Source organism: Gymnodraco acuticeps, unplaced genomic scaffold (assembly GCF_902827175.1).
Source record: "Gymnodraco acuticeps unplaced genomic scaffold, fGymAcu1.1, whole genome shotgun sequence".
Taxonomy (NCBI): Eukaryota; Metazoa; Chordata; class Actinopteri; order Perciformes; family Bathydraconidae; genus Gymnodraco; species Gymnodraco acuticeps.
The window spans coordinates 54,578-77,160 of record NW_022990044.1 but is presented as its reverse complement, the minus strand read 5'-3'; the positions used below and the strand labels follow the sequence as shown (position 1 = coordinate 77,160).

General features: G+C 40.2%; 1 protein-coding gene across 3 annotated transcripts; it reads left to right on the top strand.

Moving 5' to 3' along the window:
• The first annotated feature begins 3,809 nt into the window (after window positions 1–3,809).
• Window positions 3,810–19,377, top strand: LOC117545666 (general transcription factor IIF subunit 1-like). Of its 3 annotated transcripts, none has more exons than XM_034215525.1 (14): window positions 3,810–3,898; window positions 4,491–4,556; window positions 5,030–5,076; window positions 5,359–5,431; window positions 6,111–6,304; window positions 7,384–7,554; window positions 7,658–7,863; window positions 7,971–8,121; window positions 8,208–8,263; window positions 8,368–8,502; window positions 8,602–8,672; window positions 9,011–9,149; window positions 9,255–9,393; window positions 18,880–19,377. In XM_034215525.1, exons 2-14 carry the CDS (start codon window positions 4,545–4,547, stop codon window positions 19,082–19,084), a joined length of 1,599 nt encoding a protein of 532 aa, XP_034071416.1. In that variant the 5' UTR covers window positions 3,810–3,898; window positions 4,491–4,544; the 3' UTR covers window positions 19,085–19,377. The 3 variants fall into 3 exon arrangements, with proteins under 3 accessions (XP_034071416.1, XP_034071417.1, XP_034071418.1); XM_034215526.1 differs by having other exon boundaries at window positions 3,878–3,909; XM_034215527.1 differs by lacking the exon at window positions 3,810–3,898 and adding an exon at window positions 3,940–3,961.
• Window positions 19,378–22,583: the final 3,206 nt, after the last annotated feature.

Below are 22,583 nucleotides of genomic sequence, written 5' to 3'. Positions count from 1 at the left end.
ATCACGTTCCTAATTTGCAGGTATCTGAAAAAATCCTTATTTGAAATGTAATATTCTGCTCTTAAATCATTAAATGATTCCAATGTTATATCTTTATGAGACAAATATTTCAATTGCTTTATACCTGATTTCGTTCATTTGTTTATATTGATTGGCAACAAATATTTGCTAAGATCAGGATTGTTCAAAATAGGAGAAAAGATGGAAATACCAGAGTTAACATGAACTTTTTTGTACAGTCCCTCCAGGCTAAATGTGTATTGACCACTGTAAAACATTTGTCCATATTTTCACCTTATTGAAATCTTTAACAAATATAAGAGTTTCCACTGGCAACGGGTCAAAGACATTGGCTTCTATCTGAACCCATAGTGAATCCTTTCTTCCCAGAGACCAAGATAGTACATTTCTTAATTGAGCTGACCAGAAGTAGTGTTGAAAATTGGGAAGACCAAGACCACCCATAGTTTCTGGTTTCATAAGAGTAATTAACTTGATTCTTGGTTTTTATTACACCAGATACATTTTGAGATATGTCTATTGAGAGATTAAAAATAATCAGCGGATAAATAGCATGGTAAACATTTGAAAAAGAAAAATACATCTCTGTAGAATATTCATTTTTATGACATTGATTCTTCCTAGCAGTGATATTGGTAATGTGGATTTTGTCAATGAGTGGATTGTAATTCTCTTTAAACATATTATCCAGGTGTGGTGTTATATTTATTCCTAAGTATTTAAAGCCACCTGGTGACAAATTAAAAGAACAAGACTTTTCCAGATTTGCTGTTGGGGTCATATGTAAGAACAAGCATTAGATTTCTTAAAATTAATTGTATATCCTGAGTATCTTCCAAATTGCTCTAATCGTGTCGTGCAGATGTGGTACTGAATTTTCTGGGTCTGTTAAGTAAAGAATAATATCGTCAGCATACAGAGACATTTTGTGTTCACCGTTAATCTTCACTCCTTTAATACTTATGTTGTCTCGCACACATGACGCCAGCGGTTCAATCACAATAGCAAAAAGCAAAGGTGACAGAGGACATCCCTGTCTTGTCCCCCTTGTTAGTGGAAAAACATCTGAGGAACTGCAGTTAGTGATAACTGCTGCTTTAGGATTTTTATAAATTGATTTGACCTGTTCAAAATAGCAAAAACGAAAATTCCAAATTCTCAACCCTGTCAAAAGCCTTCTCGGCATCTAAAGAAAGAAGCAGAGAAGGCCTCCGACAGGTGTCCAAATGGTTTATAATATTCAAAAGTCTCCTTATATTATCAGAAGAATATACTGCCCTTGACAAAACCTGTTTGATCAGGATTAATTAGTTTAGGTAAAATAGTTTCCAGTTGTTTTGCTAATAATTTGGTGATAATCTTATAATCATGATCCAAGAGGCTTATGAAGAACAATTCAAGGGGTCTTTTCCATCTTTATGTAGTACAGTAATATATGCAAGATTCATTGATTGAGGAAGTGTTCTGTTTGGTGAGAGAAGTTGTTAACCATTGACATAAATATAGCTTGAAGTTAGTCCAAAACTCTTTATAAAATTCTGCCGAGAAGCCATCTGGCCCTGGGCTTTTATTTATAGGCATAGATTTAATTGCAGCCAAAATGTCTACTTCTGTAATTGATGAGTTTAGATACTCTTGATCTAAATCAGATAATGTAGGTAAATTAATGTTATGGAGATAATTGTCCAGTTCATCTCTGTGGGTAATCAGATTGAGATTTGTATAATTTGTTATAAAATTCATAAAAAGTATGGTTAATCTGTTTTGGGTGGTAAGTTATTTTGTTGTCTTTCAGACAAATTGCTTTTTATAGCCCTTTCTGCTTGCTCCTACTTCTAATTCAGCCTCTGTTATAACAATCACACTAGATTGACAAAAATTGACAGTATTATATGTTTTTATTTGTAAATAATTGCAGTTCAAACAAACGTATCCAGATTGTATGTTTCTCTGGTTGCATATCGAAATACAGACACCAATGTAAAAATAATTGTGCAGCCTTAGCAGGTTTATACTCAGTGAAAATAATAGATTCTTATTATTACTTATTTAATGTAAATGTTAGTTAATATGTCACACATTATTAACAATATGAAACATGATTAACTCACCGAGGAGAAGTAAAAAGACACAGCACTTCATCATGACAGATCCGACTCCACAAAAACATCAATCACTTGTTTCTAATCTTTGTATACTGTAAGTACGTTTTGGAAATTTGCACAGCACCCAAACACTGTTTTCACAGGGTTCCGATACCAATGCAAAAGCCAATGCAAATTCACTTACGTGTGATGGAAAGTGTAACAGCTTCCACCAAGACACGAGGAGAGCTCTTAAAGGCACGCAGCAACACATTAACAAGAATCACTAATTAATCATAATTCACCATATGCTTAGTAGCACAATGTGAAAACATTTTAAAATTAAGAGTGAACATGTTCCATATTTCACAGAGTAATAATATTTAAGGAAGCCAGCATCAGCAGCAAACAGGGGCATGTTTATACGGACCAATCAGAGGGATTGTTTAATTGGCCACTCAGATTAGTCAGAATCAGAATCAGAATACCTTTATTAGTCCCACGGAGGGGAAATGTACGTAGTTTACAGCAGAACAAGAGCCACAGACAGCTCAATGTTACATATGTTACATGCATTAAAGTATAAGTTATGATATAATAAAAGTTACATAATTTTCAAAATACACGTCCTGTAACAGTTCTTAGGATTTAGACCGCCAGGTATATATTACACAGTTACTAAGGGCATATATTGCACATATGCATAGCACATATTGCACATAGATGGATGGTATTTAACAGCAGCAAGTTACACAATTTACAAAATACACACCTTGTAACAGTTCTAAGGATTTAGCAGCCAGGTATAAATTACAGATTAACAGCATATATATAGTATCAATATATATATATATATATATATATATATATATATATATATATATATTGCACATATAGCACATATTGCACAGTTGGTTGGTATTTATTTAGCAGCAAGGGTGATAGTCGTTTCAATTGGCCAATCAGAGAGCTCGTTTCAATTTGCTAATCAGGAGAGCTTTTTCAGTAAGCCAATAATAGTTCGTCCTGATGGGCTAATTAAAAGGCTTGTTTTAATTGGGCCAATCATGTGACTTGTTTTAAATGGGCAAATGAGAAGGCTTGTTGCAATTGGCCAATAAGGGGGCTGATTTGAATAAAAAGTTGAAGCATCATAAGACATTTACCATAAAGTATTATTAGCTAGCATGCAAGACTGTCTAAAAGTGGTTTCGTTTGTCTCCAAATATGACCCTGTGAATGCCAAAGCAAATATACAAAGTAACATTCCTACTACTTCTATTTCGTTTTGCCATAATCAACCTGTCAGTATTTGTTGTCAAGAGTGTTCTGCCCTCGTGTGGTCAACTTGGTGAACTAGATCTGTACGCCACTAGAAATAAGGTAACAACATAAAGTTCACGTCCGTAACAAGATAAGTTATAATGTGGACAGAGATTTAGTTACCTTTTGCTGTATACAGCAATAATGATTGATACGGAGTCTGCCCTCCGGATGGCATTGAACACTGGCATTGCAAGAGCCATAACTCGATGCTACTCTGTTACTTTTAAATACCACTGAGATAGTAACGACTATGGTGTAATTATTTCAGAAACGAAATATGTATAATATTATGAATCGAGCCATAGTAGCAGTGTGGTTATGTGGAATAGTAAAAACTAGCCTGAAGAAGAACATTACACACCCGATCCCGCTCCGGGCTGCTAGGAACCATATGAGTAGTCTAATGTTTCCTGTCGACTCTTTATATGAACGGAACGATTTCAGAGGGGAGTAATCAACGCAAACCGGTAATTCAGATGCAAATATTCTTAAAGCTGTTAAACTTTCTTTCTATATGTGAGCACTCTAAAGTTTGCATTTTTGCGTCCCTTCATTTTACACGAACGCCATTTGATTTGGCTGTAACCTAGTAACGGTTAGCAGCACTATAATGAAACGGGTTGCTATGCGTGATACTGTTGGTGTTAGCCTCAAATGCTACCATCCACGGTTCATAAACCGCTCAGAGACGTTACCAAGCTTAATTTTACGCTCACTGACAATTGTATTCGTAATTTAACAGTATGTAACTCTCATGGACATGGAACCAGTGTTTTCTGTGCACATGAACTATTGCTACAGTCGATTAAAGCTACATATAACAAGTCTTTGTCAGCTTGCTAAGTGTTACTTACTGTTGTTACTATTTCTAACAGACACTGCTTTAGCTACATACATTAACATGCACAGCTGCTTTGGATACATTGCCACTTACCAATAACACATAGATGAATACTAGGGCCACTTTACTTTTGATTTATATGTAACGTGTTTTAAAGTCACATCAAACCGCTATGTGGAAACAAAGCCTTTCTTAACCCATTTGTCCTGTTATCACAGTGAACCCACTGGCCAACTATTGATGTGGTAGTTTATCCACAGAGACAACCAACCATGACTTCACTGGTAAGTGTTCACTCTTTTGACTTTCAACAACAAAATACAAAATGTCTCTGTTGTCCCTGTTAATGAAGTCTGCTTGTGCAGTGATGTAATCTTATGACAAGTTAACCGTAATGCAGCTACAAGTGAGTGGCCTATGTTCACCTATATATTTATATTATTACTTACATTTTATTTTACCAAAAAGTCCCATTCCCAAACATGTATTTTACAACCTGGCCGTGTTAGCAATTGTACAAAAGCACTCATTAAAACTCAACATGTGCGAAATGATATGCTAACACTTCCATATAAAACAGAAGCAGAAGGAAAAACACACTCCTCCATTACCACATTTTTTGATGCCCTTAAACTTATCATGAATACAGCATTTTATTTTTCATTTATGTTCAAAAGAGGAGGTGGTCTGCTTTGGTGCTGCATGTCATTTAAATGGCATCACATATGGAAAGATAAAGGCTTTGTTTGTATTACAGGGGAGCAGCAGTTCCCCGTCTACAGAATACACAGTGCGAGTCCCAAAGTGAGTACAATGCAAATATCCCAAGAAAAATGTCCGCACAAGCCTTGTATCACATATCACCGCTTTGTGTGTGTTAACATGATTACATGTTTTTCTTTCTTATTAGTGTTTTGCAGACGTTCAATTAAATAAAAGCCCTATCCGCCAGATGCTGTTATATATTTTTATAAATCAATATGGATTTATTGGACTGAGTTGTTGTTCTGTTTATGTAGTTGTTCGTGCATGGAATTGGTTATGATCAGACAATACATTTATTTCTGTATTCTGTTTGTCTCTTAGAAACACCAACAAGAAGTACAGCATTATGGGTTTCAATTCAGGAGACAAGGTCAATTGTTCTGCCTGGACACAGGTGGGTTTCATGTCAGTGTATTTTCATGTGACAGACATTTTGAGCACTCCCTGTGTGGTGGGGCATGAGTCAATACTGAAAGAGAGAAACCACACAAAGAGTGTAGGAAGAGATAAAGAATACGGCAATATGAACATTGGATAAAGCCATGCTCAAAATTATTTAACGTGTTTTAATAATGGGATTTATCTCACTGTGTTCATATCATCATATCAATACTGTCATTACAATTTTCCCAATGTCTTTGAGAGTTAAATCAATAAAGATTGAGACATTTCAGAAATAACTAAATACACATTTAAAAATATTGATTGGAGAGTTTGTTCTATTTAAATGCTACTGAAGGTACATTAACATGACACTGCAGGTGAGTGGGGAAATATGTGATAGACTTTATTCTCCCTGTGTCACCATCCCTAGCTGCGTGCTTACGTTAAGGCAATTATTACTTTTTGGACTGCAAGTTTTCCTTTCCATGTTAAGTTTAAATAACGTTTTCTTTAGGTGCATTTACGATAAATCTACAGAATGTTTCGACTAGTCTGAAATAAATGTTATGTAAGGAAGAAGCCCAAACTCTTCAAATTGACCAGTGCATAAATAATAATATTCGCCTTTAATTAGCAGCCACATGGTCCATCATTCAGTTTTACAATTCTCCCTACCTCTCCTTTGCCAGGCTCGTATGGAAAGAGACATGAGTGCTCGGCGGATATACGGGGAGGAAGAGTCGGTGGATGGCGCGGCTGGCAGTGAGTTTGGCAAAAAGCAGCGCGAGGAATCACGGCGGAAAAAGTATGGCATTGTGAAGCGTGAGTTCAAAGTGGAGGACCAGCCCTGGATTCTCAAGGTCAATGGCAAGGCCGGCAAGAGGTGAGGAGATAGACGCTGATGTATCTTCAGCATTGTACTTTTCAACATGTATAAGTCTGGAGGGAACAGTTACATATTTGTGATGTCATTTATATGTTTTCATATTAGCTACTTCATACATATATCTTTCAGCCATCCACTTGTCATTTTGAAAAGTTCTTCCATGTGTTCTATTCATTTTAAACAGCCAGCTCACAATGCACTGCCTTGCGAAAGTATTAACCCCCCTTGCGTTTTTTTACTATTTAATTGCATTAAAACCTGTTATATAAGGATATTTTTGGATTAATTGTATCATTAGATGTACACAACATGATGCCTTAATTGAAGATTGAGGCAGCACAATATTTATTTAAATAACATATTTATTTAAATAACATGCATAAGTATCCACTCCCCAAATGCAGTACTTTGTACATCCACCTTTTGCAGCAACTACATCTGCAAGCTCTTTGGTTATGTCTCTAAAAGCTCGGCAGATCTATCCGATGAGATTTTTCCCGTTCTACTTTTCAAAACGGCTCCAGCTCCTTTAAATTTGTCGGGTTGTGCTGAAGTAGAGCAATCTTCAAGTCTTACCAAAGGGTCTCCATTAGGGCTGCTCCATTATGGCAAAAATCATAATCTCGATTATTTGGGTCAATAATTGATATCACGATTATTAAAAACGATTATCGATTTACTTTGAAAAACATTTTTTTTAACAGTGTTTTTAACAGTCTGTTCAATCAACTGTTAAAAACATACTGTTCACATTTTATTTTTCAATAAATGGATGTTTTCAAAGTAAATGGATAATCGTTTTTAATAATCGTGATAGCAATTATTGACCCAAATAATCGAGATTATGATTTTTAAGTATAATTCAACTGAAAAACCAATTTAAAAAAAATGTATTTAAAAATGATCGTTTTATTTCGATTATGTTGTTTTCATAATCGTTGCAAGCCAAAATCGTAATTGCGATTAAAATAGGATTAATTGAGCAGCCCTAGTCTCCATGAGTGTGTTTATGCAGGTCTGTTGGGGAATCCTTCCTGTTTGGATTACAGCACTCCTCTCCCTCTGTCTGTGTCCAGGTTCAAAGGTCTAAAGAAGGGTAGTGTTACAGAAAACGCGTCCTACTACATCTTCACACAGTGTCCCGATGGGGCGTTTGAGGCCTTCCCCGTCAACGGCTGGTACAACTTTGTACCACAGGCCAAGCACCGAACGCTCACTGCTGAGGAGGCGGAGGAGGAGTGGGGCAGGTGAGAGGGGGGGAGGAACAGGGAGGGATGTTTTGTTTGCAGTAAAGGAAAAGCAAGCTATAAGTACAAACACTTAATATCATACATTATCTTCGTTTTACAGACGAAACAAGGTGGTGAATCACTTCAGCATCATGCTTCAGAGACGTTTCCGGGAGCAGGAGCACGGCTGCGATGATGACGACGATGACAACGAGAAGGGTGGGAAGAAGAAAAAGAAGGGAGGGAGAGGGGGCGACCTGCGCATTACCGACCTGGAAGAAGACCTGGAGATGAGCAGCAGCGACAGTAACAGCAGTAACGGGGATGGTAAGTAATCAATATTCTCAAGTTCTGACATACTTATCCACATTTTTACTCCCTGTCATTACGTGATTTTTCTTCTTTTTTTTTCTCCTCCCCTTTTCATTGAACAGATGGAGAGAGCAAACCAAAGAAGAAGAAAGAAACAGGGAAAGGAAAAGGGAAGAAGAAGAAGAAGAAGAGCAGTGACAAAGAGGCCTTGGAGGACAGTGATGACGGAGACAACGAGGGTCTAGAGGTGGATTACATGTCAGATGAGAGCAGGTCAGACACCCCACACTATACAAAAACTGTTTTTGCTTGTTGTATTTATTCTTTGAATAGTTTGAACCTCTGTTTTCCTTCTGCAGTTCAGACGAGGAGCCAGAGAAGGGGAAGATGAGCAAAGGAGAGGACCACCCCAAAGGTCCGACTTTGACTGTATTTCCATGTTTACGGCCTAACTGCCACACTGAATGAATGATTAGTAAATAGGTTGTTCTACATCCCATATTTGTTCTCCTTCTACAGGAATAGATGAGGCGTCTGAAAGTGAGGAAGAGAGTGAGGAGGAGAAACAGAACGAAGAGGAAACAAAAGAGGAGGAAGAAGAAGAAGAGGCGAAGACAAAAACGCCAGCTCCAGCAGAAAAGAAGAAGAAAAAAGGTACAGAACTCCGATGAGGGTCGGACAAAATGCATACCCAATCTGTTCTGCTTGAGGAAGGTCGAATCAAATTATGGTCTCTGTGGTTCTGTGTCACAGACAGCAGCGGCGAGTCGGAAACCTCAGACGACAGCGACATCGAGGGAGAGACGGCCTCAGCTCTGTTCATGGTGATTATTTTTGTGTGTTTTTTTTTTATCACCCTTGTTTTGTGTCATCGCTTTCAACTTGATCATAAGTAAGAGGATGATCTCTAATCATCAATATTTTCCATTATGGTAATTATGAACGTCAGCAGAGTGTGTACTTACTCATTTAAAAGGTCGATATGCATGAAATGATGTGTATTTTTTTTCATACCGTCGTTTTTTTAATTCTAATCTATAACTTATTCATTATTGTTGCACTACTATATATATTGTTTCATACTTATTTATCGTGACAAAATCCAGTTTCCCCCCGGGATAAATCAAGTATTTCTGTTTCTGACTTTCTTTCCCTTTCTCAGAAAAAGCGCACGCCTCCAAAGCGCGGAGGACGCGGCTCTGCAGGAAGCTCAAAGGCCGGCAGTCGCCCCGGGACCCCGTCCATAGACTCTGCCGCCACCTCCAACACACTCCGAGCTGCTGCCAGCAAGCTGGAGCAAGGTCCTGGATCATACACACACATTCATTATAACTAAACAAGACACTTGACATATAACTATGAAAGCTCTCGTTCTTCCATTCCATCTAAATCTCTGATCCTTGCAGGTAAGAGACCGCCTCCGGGGCCCAGCACGGACTCACCTGCTGCCAAGAGGCTGAAGATGGAGCCCAGCAGTCAGAGCCCCGTCCCCTCTGGGAAGAGTACGCCTCAACCCCCGCCTGGGAAATCCACTCCTAGCTCAAGGTACTTCACTATAACCAGTTTTTTATTATTTTGTTTATTCCACACATGGCAATTATTTTAAAACAAAACATGTACACTTTACAAAACATGTACACTTTTTATAGCGCATGGTGGAAAGGAGCTGGGAGAAGAACATCTTATTTTACCTGCCCCTTTTTAGGCATTTCATTTTTCTCCGATTACAATGCAAATGTAATATGTATGTAATGCAAATAACTTCCTAGTCTTTCATTCCCAATCTCAAAGCTATTCATTTATTAGAATTGAAGCCTCAGGTCTAGATCACATTTAAGAAGATTGAAGACTCTGGATTCAGAGATCATTCCATATTTACAGAAAGAATGTGTGCATGGAGACTTGAACTAGTGACCATCCGGTTCCCAAGCCATGTCCTTAAAAACTAAGCTTCTGCTGCCATATTTAATCTCAATCTTTATTTATTTATAAAGCACATTTAAAACAACCTCAGTTGACCAAAGTGATGTACAGGGAACACATATAAAATAGCACAATAGGAGTAAAATAATCTAACAATAATTAAAAAGCACAATAACTAGAGATATATAAAAATACATACAAATATCAAAATGCTAGTATTACAAGCCAGTGCAAAGAGGTGAGTTTTTAGCTGAGATTTAAAAAGTTTTTTAAATATGTAATGTTACGGAAATCTTAGAACTAGTCAATACTGTGGAGATATACAATTAGAATGATCGATCAATAAACTATGGGCTCAGAACAGTCTCATAATACACACATGCACACAGAAGGATTCACACTTGTATTTCCGGATCCACACTTGTGTTTTTCAATGCACACACAAATGTGTTCCGTTTCATATACAACAAAAGTTTTACATATGTATTTTTGATCCTCACATATTTGTTTTCCGTTTAAAACCGCTGCACCTGCAAACACAAACCGCTTACTGTGCACGGATCGCTGTGCATTCGTGTGTGGGTTTTTTGAGACTCCCCTGACGGTCAGCCGATTCGTACTTGTAATGTTTTCTATCTATAGCCAATCAGATGTCTCCTCAATTCTAAGCCAATCACATGAGCGCGCCCCCACAAGGGTAGATTTCTTGTGTTCATGACACTTCATATACGCATTTTGCGCTGTCCGGTCAGCTCGCTAAACAGAGGGCGGAGTATCCTTGACCAGCACGAAGTCGAAGTCGCCTGGTTGGATACGGTGGAGTGGACCAGTAGCAGGGTAGGTAGAGCTGCCGCTACCTGGCGTCTGATCTCTGCTAAATTGGATGACAGGTTAACACAATATGACAACATAGCATCCTCACACAAAGTTGTGGAGGGGAGAGGACATCCTGGCGCCTTGATCCCAATCTGTGGAGGAGCTGCAAAAAGGATCTCAAAAGGGCTGAGTTGACTCCGTGTTCGTTTCCGCATCCTCATGTACATCAGCACAATGGGCAGAGCTTGTGTCCAGGATAAACCTGTGTCTGCGCAGCATTTTGCTAGCTTGTTTTTGATTGTACCGTTCTCTCTTTCCACCGCACCACCACTCTGTGGATGGTAAGCACAATGTTTTCTGATGTCCATGCCAAGGTATTCTCCTATCTGTGCAATGGCCTTATTAGCAAAATGTGAACCATTGTCGCTAGAGATCTTGCTTGGTATCCCCCATCTAGGAATAATTTCCCTTAGTAAAGCTTTAGCCACAGCATTTGCTGTTTGTGCATTTACCGGAAATGCTTCAACCCATTTGGACCACATGTCAAACGATTACAAGACAGTGTTTCTTACCCTCAATGGACTAAGTCCTATTAATGGCCTCTAACATCCCCCCTTTTGACACATGGTCTAACCCATGGGTGCCCGATCGTTGGGAGATTCCCAGTCGATCGCGAGATGTGTCTAAAAATAGAACAACAATATTCTGTTTTATCGTTAATGTCCTATAACATAATCTTCCCGTGCCAGAATAATGCACTTGAACGCACCAAAGCTTTGTGATTGGCCGGCGTGACCCCATGTGTGGGGGCGTGGCTGGTGGGCAGTAGTTCGCTGACGTTGTCCGTGTCAACAGGAGTGACAGTCCGCACACACACAAGACTGCAATTATGGCAGAAGCAAAAAAGCCCAACATATATAATTTTCACTCCGAGTGGGAGGATGATTATTTTTGTATCTATTCCAATTCAAAGTCCATCTGTCTCATCTGCAATGCGAGCGTGGCTTTATCGAAGAAGGGTAATTTAGGAGCGGCATTTCAAAACAGTGCACAAACGCTGCGAGACGGAATTCCCTCCTGATTCTGCCCTACGCTCCAAAAGGGGAGGGGCCTGAAAGGACAGCTAAATGCACAGCAGTCCATTTTCACCAGGCCCAACAACAAGAGCAAGGCTGCTACCAGAGCATCTTATCGTGTCAGTCACGTTCTTGCGAAACACATGAAGTCTTTCCAGGCTGAAATGACTGAGGGGGATGTTCAAAAATCCTAGGGGGCGACTTTTTTTTCACAACAACGAAAAATACTGGCAATGTAATGAATTGACACACCAAGTTTTTTTCATTCTCACTGCTCTACAATCTCTTTGCTTCTTTATTTGTATTCCGGATTGACCCCTCTCATTCTGTTCTTTTCCTCTGATCTTTAATAATAGATAGTACATTATTAGATGCCTGCACTTTGTTAGTCACGTTAACAGACTAATATTGATTTCCTAAATTTATAAATGGACAGGCTCTGTAATTATACCATAACCTTTTCTCCTCTATCCCTTAACTCGTCGTCCTATACAGATTTACTTACTTACTATCTACTCTAGTCATGTCAGGGTTAAAGACAAATTAATCTGGTTGATTTTTTATTTTCAGGATTGAATGTTCAAACCAAGACCTAAAACCTGGCATTCCATAAGAAAGTGACTAATATATAAACCAAATGTAATATTGGATCAAATACTACACCAAATGGACAGACACAGATTAAAAATCCGTCACTAGATGTCGCTCATTGTACCAATACGGTTTATATAATAACATATTATTATTATAGTAAAAGGGCTCGCTTTGGCAAAAACCTGATCCATACAGGCAGCCCTAAATAATAACAGGTAAGCATCATGTGTGGTGCTATCTGTAGTTGTCTTATTTTTTGTCGATTTCATCTTGTTTTCACAGAGCTGTGGAAATGAATTTCCCCCTGGGGACAATAAATCTAATCTAAACTAATTTAATATTCAATCCCACACTTGGCGATTGAGAACATACATTCGTAATTTACCTCGTTTAAATCACTTTTGTTCTAATACTATGGATTTCGTTGACACTACTAGCCGACTTTCTTTTGTCCAATATTTTGCGGGAAGGTACATTGCATTAGAAGCTTCTTATTATACATCCATGGGTAGAAGAAGAAGAAGTAGAGGAAGAAGAAGTAGAGGTAGAAGAAGAAGAAGTAGAGGTAGAAGAAGTATTAGAAAAAGAAATACACTAACGCTACAAACAGGCACAACACTGTTACTCTGTTTTTACTGACATGTAACATTTTATTTCACCTTGCTCTATGTTTTTTAACGCACATTCCGAAAATGAGGACTTTGCCCGGAAAACAGGGACGTTTTGGTCCCCCATCCGACTGTGTTTACAGCTAAGCACACATGCTAACATTAATTAAGACTACAAGCTCACTTGGGGTTGAGGCTTGTTTACACGTTGCTTGACTGCCTGCCCACATATCTGATCTAAATATAGTAATGTGTGTTGGGGAAAATAATTATTTAAAGTTATTTAATAATTGTGACATTTATTTAACTTTTCGATGGCTGAATGATGCTCAAAGTGAGGGGGCAAATAAAACAACTTAGGGGCAATGCCCCCTTTTGCCCCCTCGTGGCGCCAGGCCCGAGTCTTTCAAAGATGGCGAAGTTGTGAAAGAAGCATTCCTGGAGGCTGCCGACGCGCTTTTTGGGGACAGTAAAAATAACAGTAGCATTTCAACAGGTTTTTGATATAATAAAAACTCAAGTTAGATACCGTTATTAATCAGCTGTAAGTTTTTGTTTGTTTGAACTTATTCATTATAATTATTGTACAAAATGGTATAAGATAAAGGTTAAAGTCTATTATCAATTCAGGTTAAGTTAAGAAACTAGTGTTGCTTGCATCCTATTTTAAAGGCATTTATTTTTATACTCTACTAAATGCAACAAAAAAAGGGTTTGATTCTATTAAGTTTGTCTTTTTTATTGCACTTTGGCAGCAGATTCCTGTGTAGCTTCAGATATGAGTTGTCTTATTAGTAAGCCTAATTTATACTTTTGTAGCAACACTACTCAGTTTTACACAAGTAGAAGTGTGTATTTACTTGGTAGTAGGCTGTCAGTAATGGCTACGCCTCTCTATTTGGACTGGTAGATCTCGGCAGACTGGCAACTTTAAAAGTAGCTCTCGGTTAAAAAAAGGTTGGGCACCCCTGGTCTACGTCAACCCTAAAAGCGGAGTTGCTGTAAACGCTAAATACCGTAGTTAAACACCTATCATACAACAGCAACGATGAAAGATTGTAGCCAAGGCAGCAGAGCTCTGAATACAGCTCTTGTCACTCTCACACACGCACACACATACACACTAGGGCTGCTCGATTATGGCAAAAATCATAATGACGATTATTTTTTGGTCAATAATTGATATCACGATTATTCATTGACTTTGAAAATATCAATTTGTTGAACTTTAAAACAAATAATAATTGGAACAGTATATTTTTAACTGTTGATTACCCTGAACGTATAATTCAACTGAAAAACCAATACAAAAATAAATTAAATAAATGATACATTTAAATAAATAATATCACAATAATAAATACCAATAAACAAGATCAACAAATATTTTGGAGCGCACTTCCACAAGCTACTAAACATATATAAATATGATAAATAAATTAGACTAAAATTTATTAGATCAAATATGTTGTAGTGCACTGTCACAACCTAGCAAAGCAAAATAATCGTTTTTTTTCCAATTATGTTGTTTTCGTAATTGTGGCAGGCCAAAATCGTAATTGCGATTACAATACGATGAATTGCACAGCCCTAACACACACACACACAGAGACACACACACATACACACTTTTTGTCTAACACGCTAACACAGTTCTGTGTACTGTTATGTTCAGTCATTGTTCTTATGTTGAACATGAATACATTTACTTTGTAAGTAATTATGGGACGTATTTCTTCTTTCATAGCAATTTTCCTTCATACTTTATTGCCGTGAAATAGGTCTTAAATTCTATTCAAAGTGGTCTTAAAAAGGTCTTAAAAAGTCTTAAATTTGAGTTGGCGAAACCTGCAGGAACCCTGTTATTGCACTTTTGGCAACGAGCATTGTCCACATCGAGACGGGTAAAGTTTAACCACACCTCGGAGCGCGTTCTCTCCGCCATCTCCGCAGTGTGTTGCTGCATGTAGCAGCTGCGTGTGTGTAAACTGCCCCACCCCCTCGCACACAGACCGGGGAGAGAGATCTCGTCTGATCGAAAATACATCATAGACGCATTTATTTGTCTTTTAACATATTAGAAACAAGTTGGCGACACCAAGACTGCGATATAATGTTTTTGTAGCAACAATACATGACATATATTTTTTAAATGTCTCCAGTACCGATAAAAAGACCAATAACGTTGGAGCTTAACGGCGCGTAAAACACACGTGATGACGTCACCAACGAATCGACGACTGAATTAGTTGGCAACTAATTTGGTAATCGATTAAGTCGATTAGTTGTTGCACCCCTAGCCAGGAACGGGGTTAACATAGTCATCATTGCCTGTGAGAATCAGATAACGCAGTGCATGAACTGGGCAGTCCATGCTGTATTTAAACACGTCATGTGATGAGGAATACTCAATCAACGGGTTGTCTGTGCTAGTCCAATCAGTACTAGATTCCCAGTCTTTAACGATTGGACCCAAATCTCTCCATCTATCAGTGGGGCCCCTGGCTAGTGAAATGTGTGGGACCGCCCCTAGGATTTGATACAGCTTGTGTTGTGTGAGTGTAACAGAAACAGCGCTGCGCAGCGAACTCCAATACATAGTTTTAAGCACGAGTTCATCATTTACACATTCTAACAGAAAACTCTCATCATAGTATTGACATGGATCATCAACAACGTTAGCAGTACAATGCAAATGAGGAGCCTCCATGAACACAGCAGATGGAAAGACACGCTGATTATTAGTCAAACGCAGCAATTCCTGAGAATCAGGATATGTCAGCAGCCATTGATACATATTCAACAGATCTCCATCATCAAATGAGTGTTTTTGAACCATCATAGGAGATGGCCGTCGGACTTTAAGACCCTCATTTGTGGAAATGAGGTCCAAGCCAAACCGGAGAATCGGATCTCTTCCCAGTAAATGTATTGGGCAGACAGATGATAGAAGAAAACTGTGTTCGACTGATGTGGGAAATGGGTGACTGGCATCACCGTTATCTCTACACTGAAGCGGTACAGAAAACTTCTCCTTTACAGTTACCCCAGCAGCTCCTATTGAGTGAATACATCTACCACTGAATTTGCAATCAGGCAAATCTGCAATTTTTACCACAGAAAGTGTAGCCCCAGAATCAACCAAAAATGTAACATCACCACCCATGATAGCTAAAGTTAGTGTGGGACATTTCTTAAATGCTGTTTCAGTCTCATATTTCAAATATGTACCCTCTTTAACCACATGTCTTCTAAATTTTCCAATTTCTCAATAGCCTACATGATGTGTGTGTGTCACTTCCCTGTTCAGATGCTGCAGGCTGAATTTCCGTCTCGCTCGATTGGGCCCCTTCCTCGCTTTTCTGGTGTAGGTCAGTCTGATTGTGAATGGCCCCGTCCACGCTGTCCCCCTCTGCCTCCGCTGCCAGTGTTCTGTGGGCAGTCCCGGATCCAATGTTCAACACTGCCACACTTGAAACATCTTTCGTCGTTTGAAGGTCTTGCTTCTCGTCCTCTGCCTCGGAAAACCTCCTCTGCCTCTCCCTCGGTATTGTGAGCGGCCAGCATTCTGCGCGGCTTGCGCTGTGGCTATGAGTCCGTTGAGGAAGGCATTGTGTCTCCCCAACGCCTGCTTGGTCCCCTAGGGCATCGGGTTCGTTTATCCCACTGTTGTCCCGGAATACTTGGGCCTGATGGGGGTGGACGAGCTTGGAGTTGACGGGGAGTCTGCTGACTGCATGGCTGGGGCTTGTAGTGGCGGGGGAGGTGGGCCAGCCGGATTGCCAGGGTTGTACGCCGGGGGAGGGAAAGGATACCCACAGTCGAGGAGAGGGTCATTCAGGCCTGCAATGGAAGGATACAGAGATGTCTGGGGTTTACATGGTTTTGGAAATAATTTATTTTCCTTCTTTTCTTCACATTCATCTTCAACCTTAATATTTTCTTTATTGCCGAGGCCAACTGCCTCCTTTCACGGCATTCTGCTTCATCCTCCCAGTATTTTAAACACTTTCTGTGAGAGTCCAGCTTTTCTAAGTCTTTTACTTTAATTGTACTCTTCTTTTTCATTCCATCTTCACACTCTTGTAATTTATCCTTTAGGTCTTTGATTTTTAATTTACTCAAAGAGCCTTTGGAAATCTGAACATTTCCGTCCAGATATTTAATTTAGACAGACTGTTTTCACCATATTTTGCTCGCATGACATCTACAATCGGGCCCTCAGGAGGTTGGCCTGCCCCTCTGCTTTGTCCCCATGGAGAAAGTCTTTAAAGGTCCCATGTCATGGCCATTTCCACTGATCATAATTACATTGTTTTGAGGTCTACTAGAATAGATTTATACTGTGCAATTTTCCAAACTCACATTGGTTTCGCATACAGCATCTCTGTAAAGTGTGTATTCAGCAGTATTCACTCTCTCCACTAAACGGCTCGTTGCAGCTCTTGACCCCCCCTCCCTGTGAGCCCAGTGTGCTCCGATTGGTCGGGACGTTGTGAATCGCGCTGAGCTCCGTGGGGGTGTGATTTCCTTGTTTAGCGATACACAGCCAAACCCATCCTGAGCATACACAAAGTCACAGCCGAAGTAAAAACAATAAGTGTAGCTTGATATTGAGTAAGACAAAGGTTGATAAACGCTGTGAGAATGGGTCTGCAGAGAAAATTTCGCCGCAATCCCAACTGTCTGTTATCAGCCTGCAGCCAGGGAGGAGAAATCAGCAGAGCTGCCTGCACTGAGTGTGTGAGGAAGTCCGTGGATTGGTCAATTTGGACCAATCAGCGAGGGCTTAACGTAACGGCTCCGCGGAAGTAACGTAACGGCTCCGCGGAAGTAACGTAACGGCTCCACGGATTGGTCCATTTCGTTCCGGGTACGGATGACATCATGCGTACCCAGAAGAATCAAATGGACAATGACGTATCTCCAACGAGGCATTTTGGGGAGGTATTTTCTGTGTTAGAGTTTTACTCGCTACAGGGTGTACTTTGAGGGTTTTGACTCTGCACACCGTTTACATGCATAAAAACCTTCATAACACACAAGGGGACGGGTAATAACCGGAAAAGCATGACATGGGACCTTTAAGTGTTACCTCAGTACAAATCACACAAAAACTGATCGTAAAACGTTTTACGACGGATATACCAAATATCCTACTTTTGAGCAGCCCGCCTAATAAATGTCATGGAGGTTAATTACGTTTTACTTTTAAACAATTAGAAATTTTACATCTCACTGAGCATTGAAGACCTTTGAGTTTGTTGGATCTCGTGAAGTCAATCGGTTTCACCCCAGCGCTGGTCCTCTCGTCCCGTACATTTTCTGTCGAGGTAGAGGAGAATCCGAGGATCCCGGAGCGACCACCAGCGTCCGTAGGTGTCCCCAATCAAACTTGCAGAGATCCTGCCGACAACGCCAAGTTGATACGGAAATCTTAGACCTAGTCAATACTGTGGAGATATACAATTAGAATGATCAATCAATAAACTGGTAAAACAAAGAGTTGTCTTTCTGGTTCTTTATTCGAGATGCCTCGAAGGCACAAGTCTCACAGAGTACATGATAGTCTGCAGGAGTGTGCGCAATAGTCACAGAATAGCAAAGCTTATATACAAGATAGGGTGGGCAGACAGAGTTTTGTGTAGCTAGGCGTAACGCCTCAGAAATCTGCTTTCACACGGATGTCTCGTATCGCTATTAGACACCTGTGTCCTTGAGCTGTAGAAAGTATAACGGTTATCAGATTATGGAAGTTCAAACTTTGTGTGAAGAGGAGTAGTTTCAACATAATCTGCCAAATTAGCTCTGTGGCCTTGAAGCGCTTAAGAATAATAACGCTCATTAGAGTATGCACAGAAAACAGCACATATCAAGAAATTGTACAGTAGTGTTAGACAATGCTTTTAGAAGCATTTGGTTTTACCATATAAGGTAACATAAGAAATTGCCTCTACAGTAACTTTTGTGAACAGGATAAAAACGATGTTCTTTTCTCTCCGTCTCCTCCACAGTGACGTGCAGCTAACGGAGGAGGCGGTGCGGCGCTACCTGATCCGTAAACCGATGACCACCAAAGACCTGCTGAAGAAGTTCCAGACCAAGCGCACGGGTTTGAGCAGCGAGCAGACGGTCAACGTGCTGGCTCAGATCCTGAAGCGCCTCAATCCCGAGCGCAAGAACGTGAACGACAAAATGCATTTCTACCTGACCGAATAAGCGATGGAAGAAAGGTATTAAGCGGCAGGGGGATGGAAAGGGGGGGGGGGGAAATGAACCTCTTCAGTCAGAAAAGTACGATCTGTGGAAGAGAGGCTTTGTGTCCGTGTCTTGATTTTGTTTTTCTTGCACTGAAATCTAACAGTAAATAATAGAAACCGTGTTATTGTTGACTGAAAACAACTGCATTTCTATAGTTTCTCTGTGGTGAGCCTAGAGCCTACTGGATTAAAGAAAAAGTCTTTAACTTGTTTTTCTTAGGTAGAATTTTCCCAATAAAATTTGAAAAATCAGCCGCTGTGTAAGGCTTTACTTTTATCCCCATATCCTTCATATACTTATCTTCATCATAGTTTTAGAGGGGTGGTGTCCAATTCAGTCATTTCTTTGTGATTTGTTTTGCAAAGTATCCCATATTTGCATACGACTGTTTTGAAGTCCTATGGCTATGTTTCTTATATTTATTATTAGATCATGTTTATTATTGCCCTTTTCAAATCAGTTTCTTTCGTGTTTTTAAGAAAAGTGTAGATAAAACCCTGTTCCTTTTGAGATTAAAAGTTGAAGAGGCTCCAGGGGCCTCATTTATAAAGGGATATGTACGCCAGTTTCTACGCAATGTTTGTGATTTATAAAATACTAACTTGGCGGGAAAACGTACGGTCCTCCACGCAAACTCTAACCCATGCGTGCGCACTAAGCACAAAAACGGGAGAGACGAGAAACTGCGATACCGTTGGCAGAAGGAAGAATGGAGAGAAATATGTGGAAATAATACCATAAATAAAATGTTACCTCTCATTTATCATATATGATGAATTCATTTTCAAACATTGATTAAAGCCAATCTTAAAATGATTAAACAAACGCCTGTTTGAGACTCCTCAGTGCACACAAAAACATAGGCTAACTTGGAGAAATAAATAAATACGGATATGTTATTTAAAACCACCTCTAATATGTTGTGCTAATGTTATGAAATGTTTTCTCATAAATGATGCAAGAGAGGTAAGCAGGAGGATAGAATTACGTCTAAACTGACGCCGTTTTGCATTTCTATAGGTTGTAGATACGAGCATGGTTTTATACTATCACCGTCACGTTTAATCGTGGCCAGGCCCTCCCATTTGACATTCCTGCCCTCCCCCAATAAACACGTTTTTTATTATTTATAACATTTAAAAACATATATTTTTTAATTGTTTTAATTATAAAAAAACGGTGAACTTTGTATGTGATGTCAGATAGTAACTAAAAAAAAAATCGCAGGCTACGTCAAATAAATTCATGTCTGTTGTGATTTGTGATTCGTCCACATTTAGACCAGTGGTTCTCAAAGTGGGGGGCGCAGAGGCATGCCAGGGGGGGCGCGAGAGACCAGGAGGGGTCTCTGTGTTTCATTAAAGTGTGTGTGTGTGTGTGTGTGTGTGTGTGTGTGTGTGTGTGTGTGTGTGTGTGTGTGTGTGTGTGTGTGTGTGTGTGTGTGTGTGTGTGTGTGTGTGTGTGTGTGTGTGTGTGTGTGTGTGTGTGTGTGTGTGTGTGTGTGTGTGTGTGTGTGTGTGTGTGTGTGTACACGGGGCATCATCTTTCTCCCATGTGGAGAGGGGGGGCTGGGAGTCCCCAATGTCGAGTGGACCTACATAGCCACCAGGCTAGCCCACCTGATCCACATGCTTAACAATGATGATGTCACCGTAAGAGAAATGGCCAGGGCCTCTCTCCTGCTGGATCTACACAGAAGGAAGATCCCCTTGGCCAGCGCAGACCAGAACAACTTCCTCGGCTTCAGGAGGAAAGACTCTGGGAAACTGGACTCTCAGGCCAGGGGCTTCGGGGTCTGGTCTGACTGGCCAGATCTCAATGACCTCTGCAATCGGACTGGAGTCCAGCTGAAATGGACAAGACTCAACACACAGACTGAAGTCCCTGTCTCTGATGAACTGATCACAGACCCCAGTGTGGTTGTGAAGGCCGACATCACAACACCTCAGGAAGAGACTGTGGAACTGCACAGAGACTCTGCAAGGAGGGTTCTGCTCAGCATGAAGCAGTCTGAGATCAGGCAGCACTGGTGTGGACTCAGACTACAGGGAAAACTAGCCTGTTTGGGGTTTGCTGACCACTCAGTCTCACACTCAGTGTTTAAGAACGCCGCTGTTGGTGAGGATGTTCTGACATTTACCATCAAAGCAAGACTGCAGGTATTACCCACTAAGTACAATCTGTCCACCTGGTACCCTCGCATTCACACTCCATTCTGTTTAAACCATCAGGATTCACAACAACACCTAGAATCCATTGCACACATAACAAATGGATGTAATGCATACAAACGCCTGTACATAGCCCGTCATGACCGTATTGTGGACATTGTGTCTGATGCGGTACGAAACATCTTACCATCTAGCGCAGCAATGTACAAGCACGCTAGAGTGCTACCAGAATGGTTTGGATTTACCAATGATGTCTTTGCTAACATCCCAAATACACCTGATGTTGTTTTTGTTGACACCAACCACAGGGAGGTGCTAATATTAGAAGTAGGCTGTGCCTTTGACCTGTACATGGACCAGGCTTTCCAGGACAAGTATATCAAATACCAACCACTGCTCGATGTGATAACCAGCTTTGGGTACAAGTGTAGATACAGCATACTTATATTCGGAAGTCTTGGCCATGTATATAAATGCACCGTGATTGGTCTGAGAATTGCTGGAATGTCAAAGAGAAAAGCCAAACAAATTGCCAAATATTGCTCTGTTTCAGCTATTATTGGCAGCTTAGCCGTGTGGAGAAGGAGGTGCTATGTGTTCCCCTAAGTGTTCTGTGCTGCTTGGCCCCGATATATTTGATTCCCTGTCTTATGTAATATAATTTGTGGAACCAAATAAAGTATTTGTGTGTGTGTGTGTGTGTGTGTGTGTGTGTGTGTGTGTGTGTGTGTGTGTGTGTGTGTGTGTGTGTGTGTGTGTGTGTGTGTGTGTGTGTGTGTGTGTGTGTGTGTGTGTGTGTGTGTGTGTGTGTGTGTGTGTGTGTGTGTGTGTGTGTGTGGACATTTTGTATGTGCGAGAGAGAGAGCACACCAGGGTTGCGTTCCGATAATCCAAAAATCAGCTCCTAAATTCTAACCCTATCTCCTATTCCTTGACCTCTGAATGAAACGTCATGGGGTTAAGGGATAGTGGATAGGAGAATTCAAAAGGATTTAGGAGAAGAGACCGCGGTACTTTAGAGAATCCGAATGCACTTTCACTATCCGACGTGTTTATGATGAGCCAGCGGACGTCATTGTGTGCGTCTGCTGCTGTGGGGAAACTATGGAAACTACAGTTTTCTATACAGCGGACTACAACATGGATGTTTAATAAGAAGGAGGGACTACTGTAAACTCATCTAGAGACTCTGCACCGTGCTCTGACGCTGTTGTTTTATGCTTTATGAACGGGGACAACAGAGAAACATATTCTTCATGACCAAAGTTGGAATTGAAATAAAAAAG

What these genes read in the sequence shown, in the direction of transcription:
- LOC117545666 (XM_034215525.1), top strand. An exon ending in TACATGTCAGATGAGAGCAG is followed by an intron (nt 8,122 to 8,207) that starts GTCAGACACCCC and finishes TTCCTTCTGCAG; the next exon opens with TTCAGACGAGGAGCCAGAGA. An exon ending in AGAAAAGAAGAAGAAAAAAG is followed by an intron (nt 8,503 to 8,601) that starts GTACAGAACTCC and finishes TCTGTGTCACAG; the next exon opens with ACAGCAGCGGCGAGTCGGAA.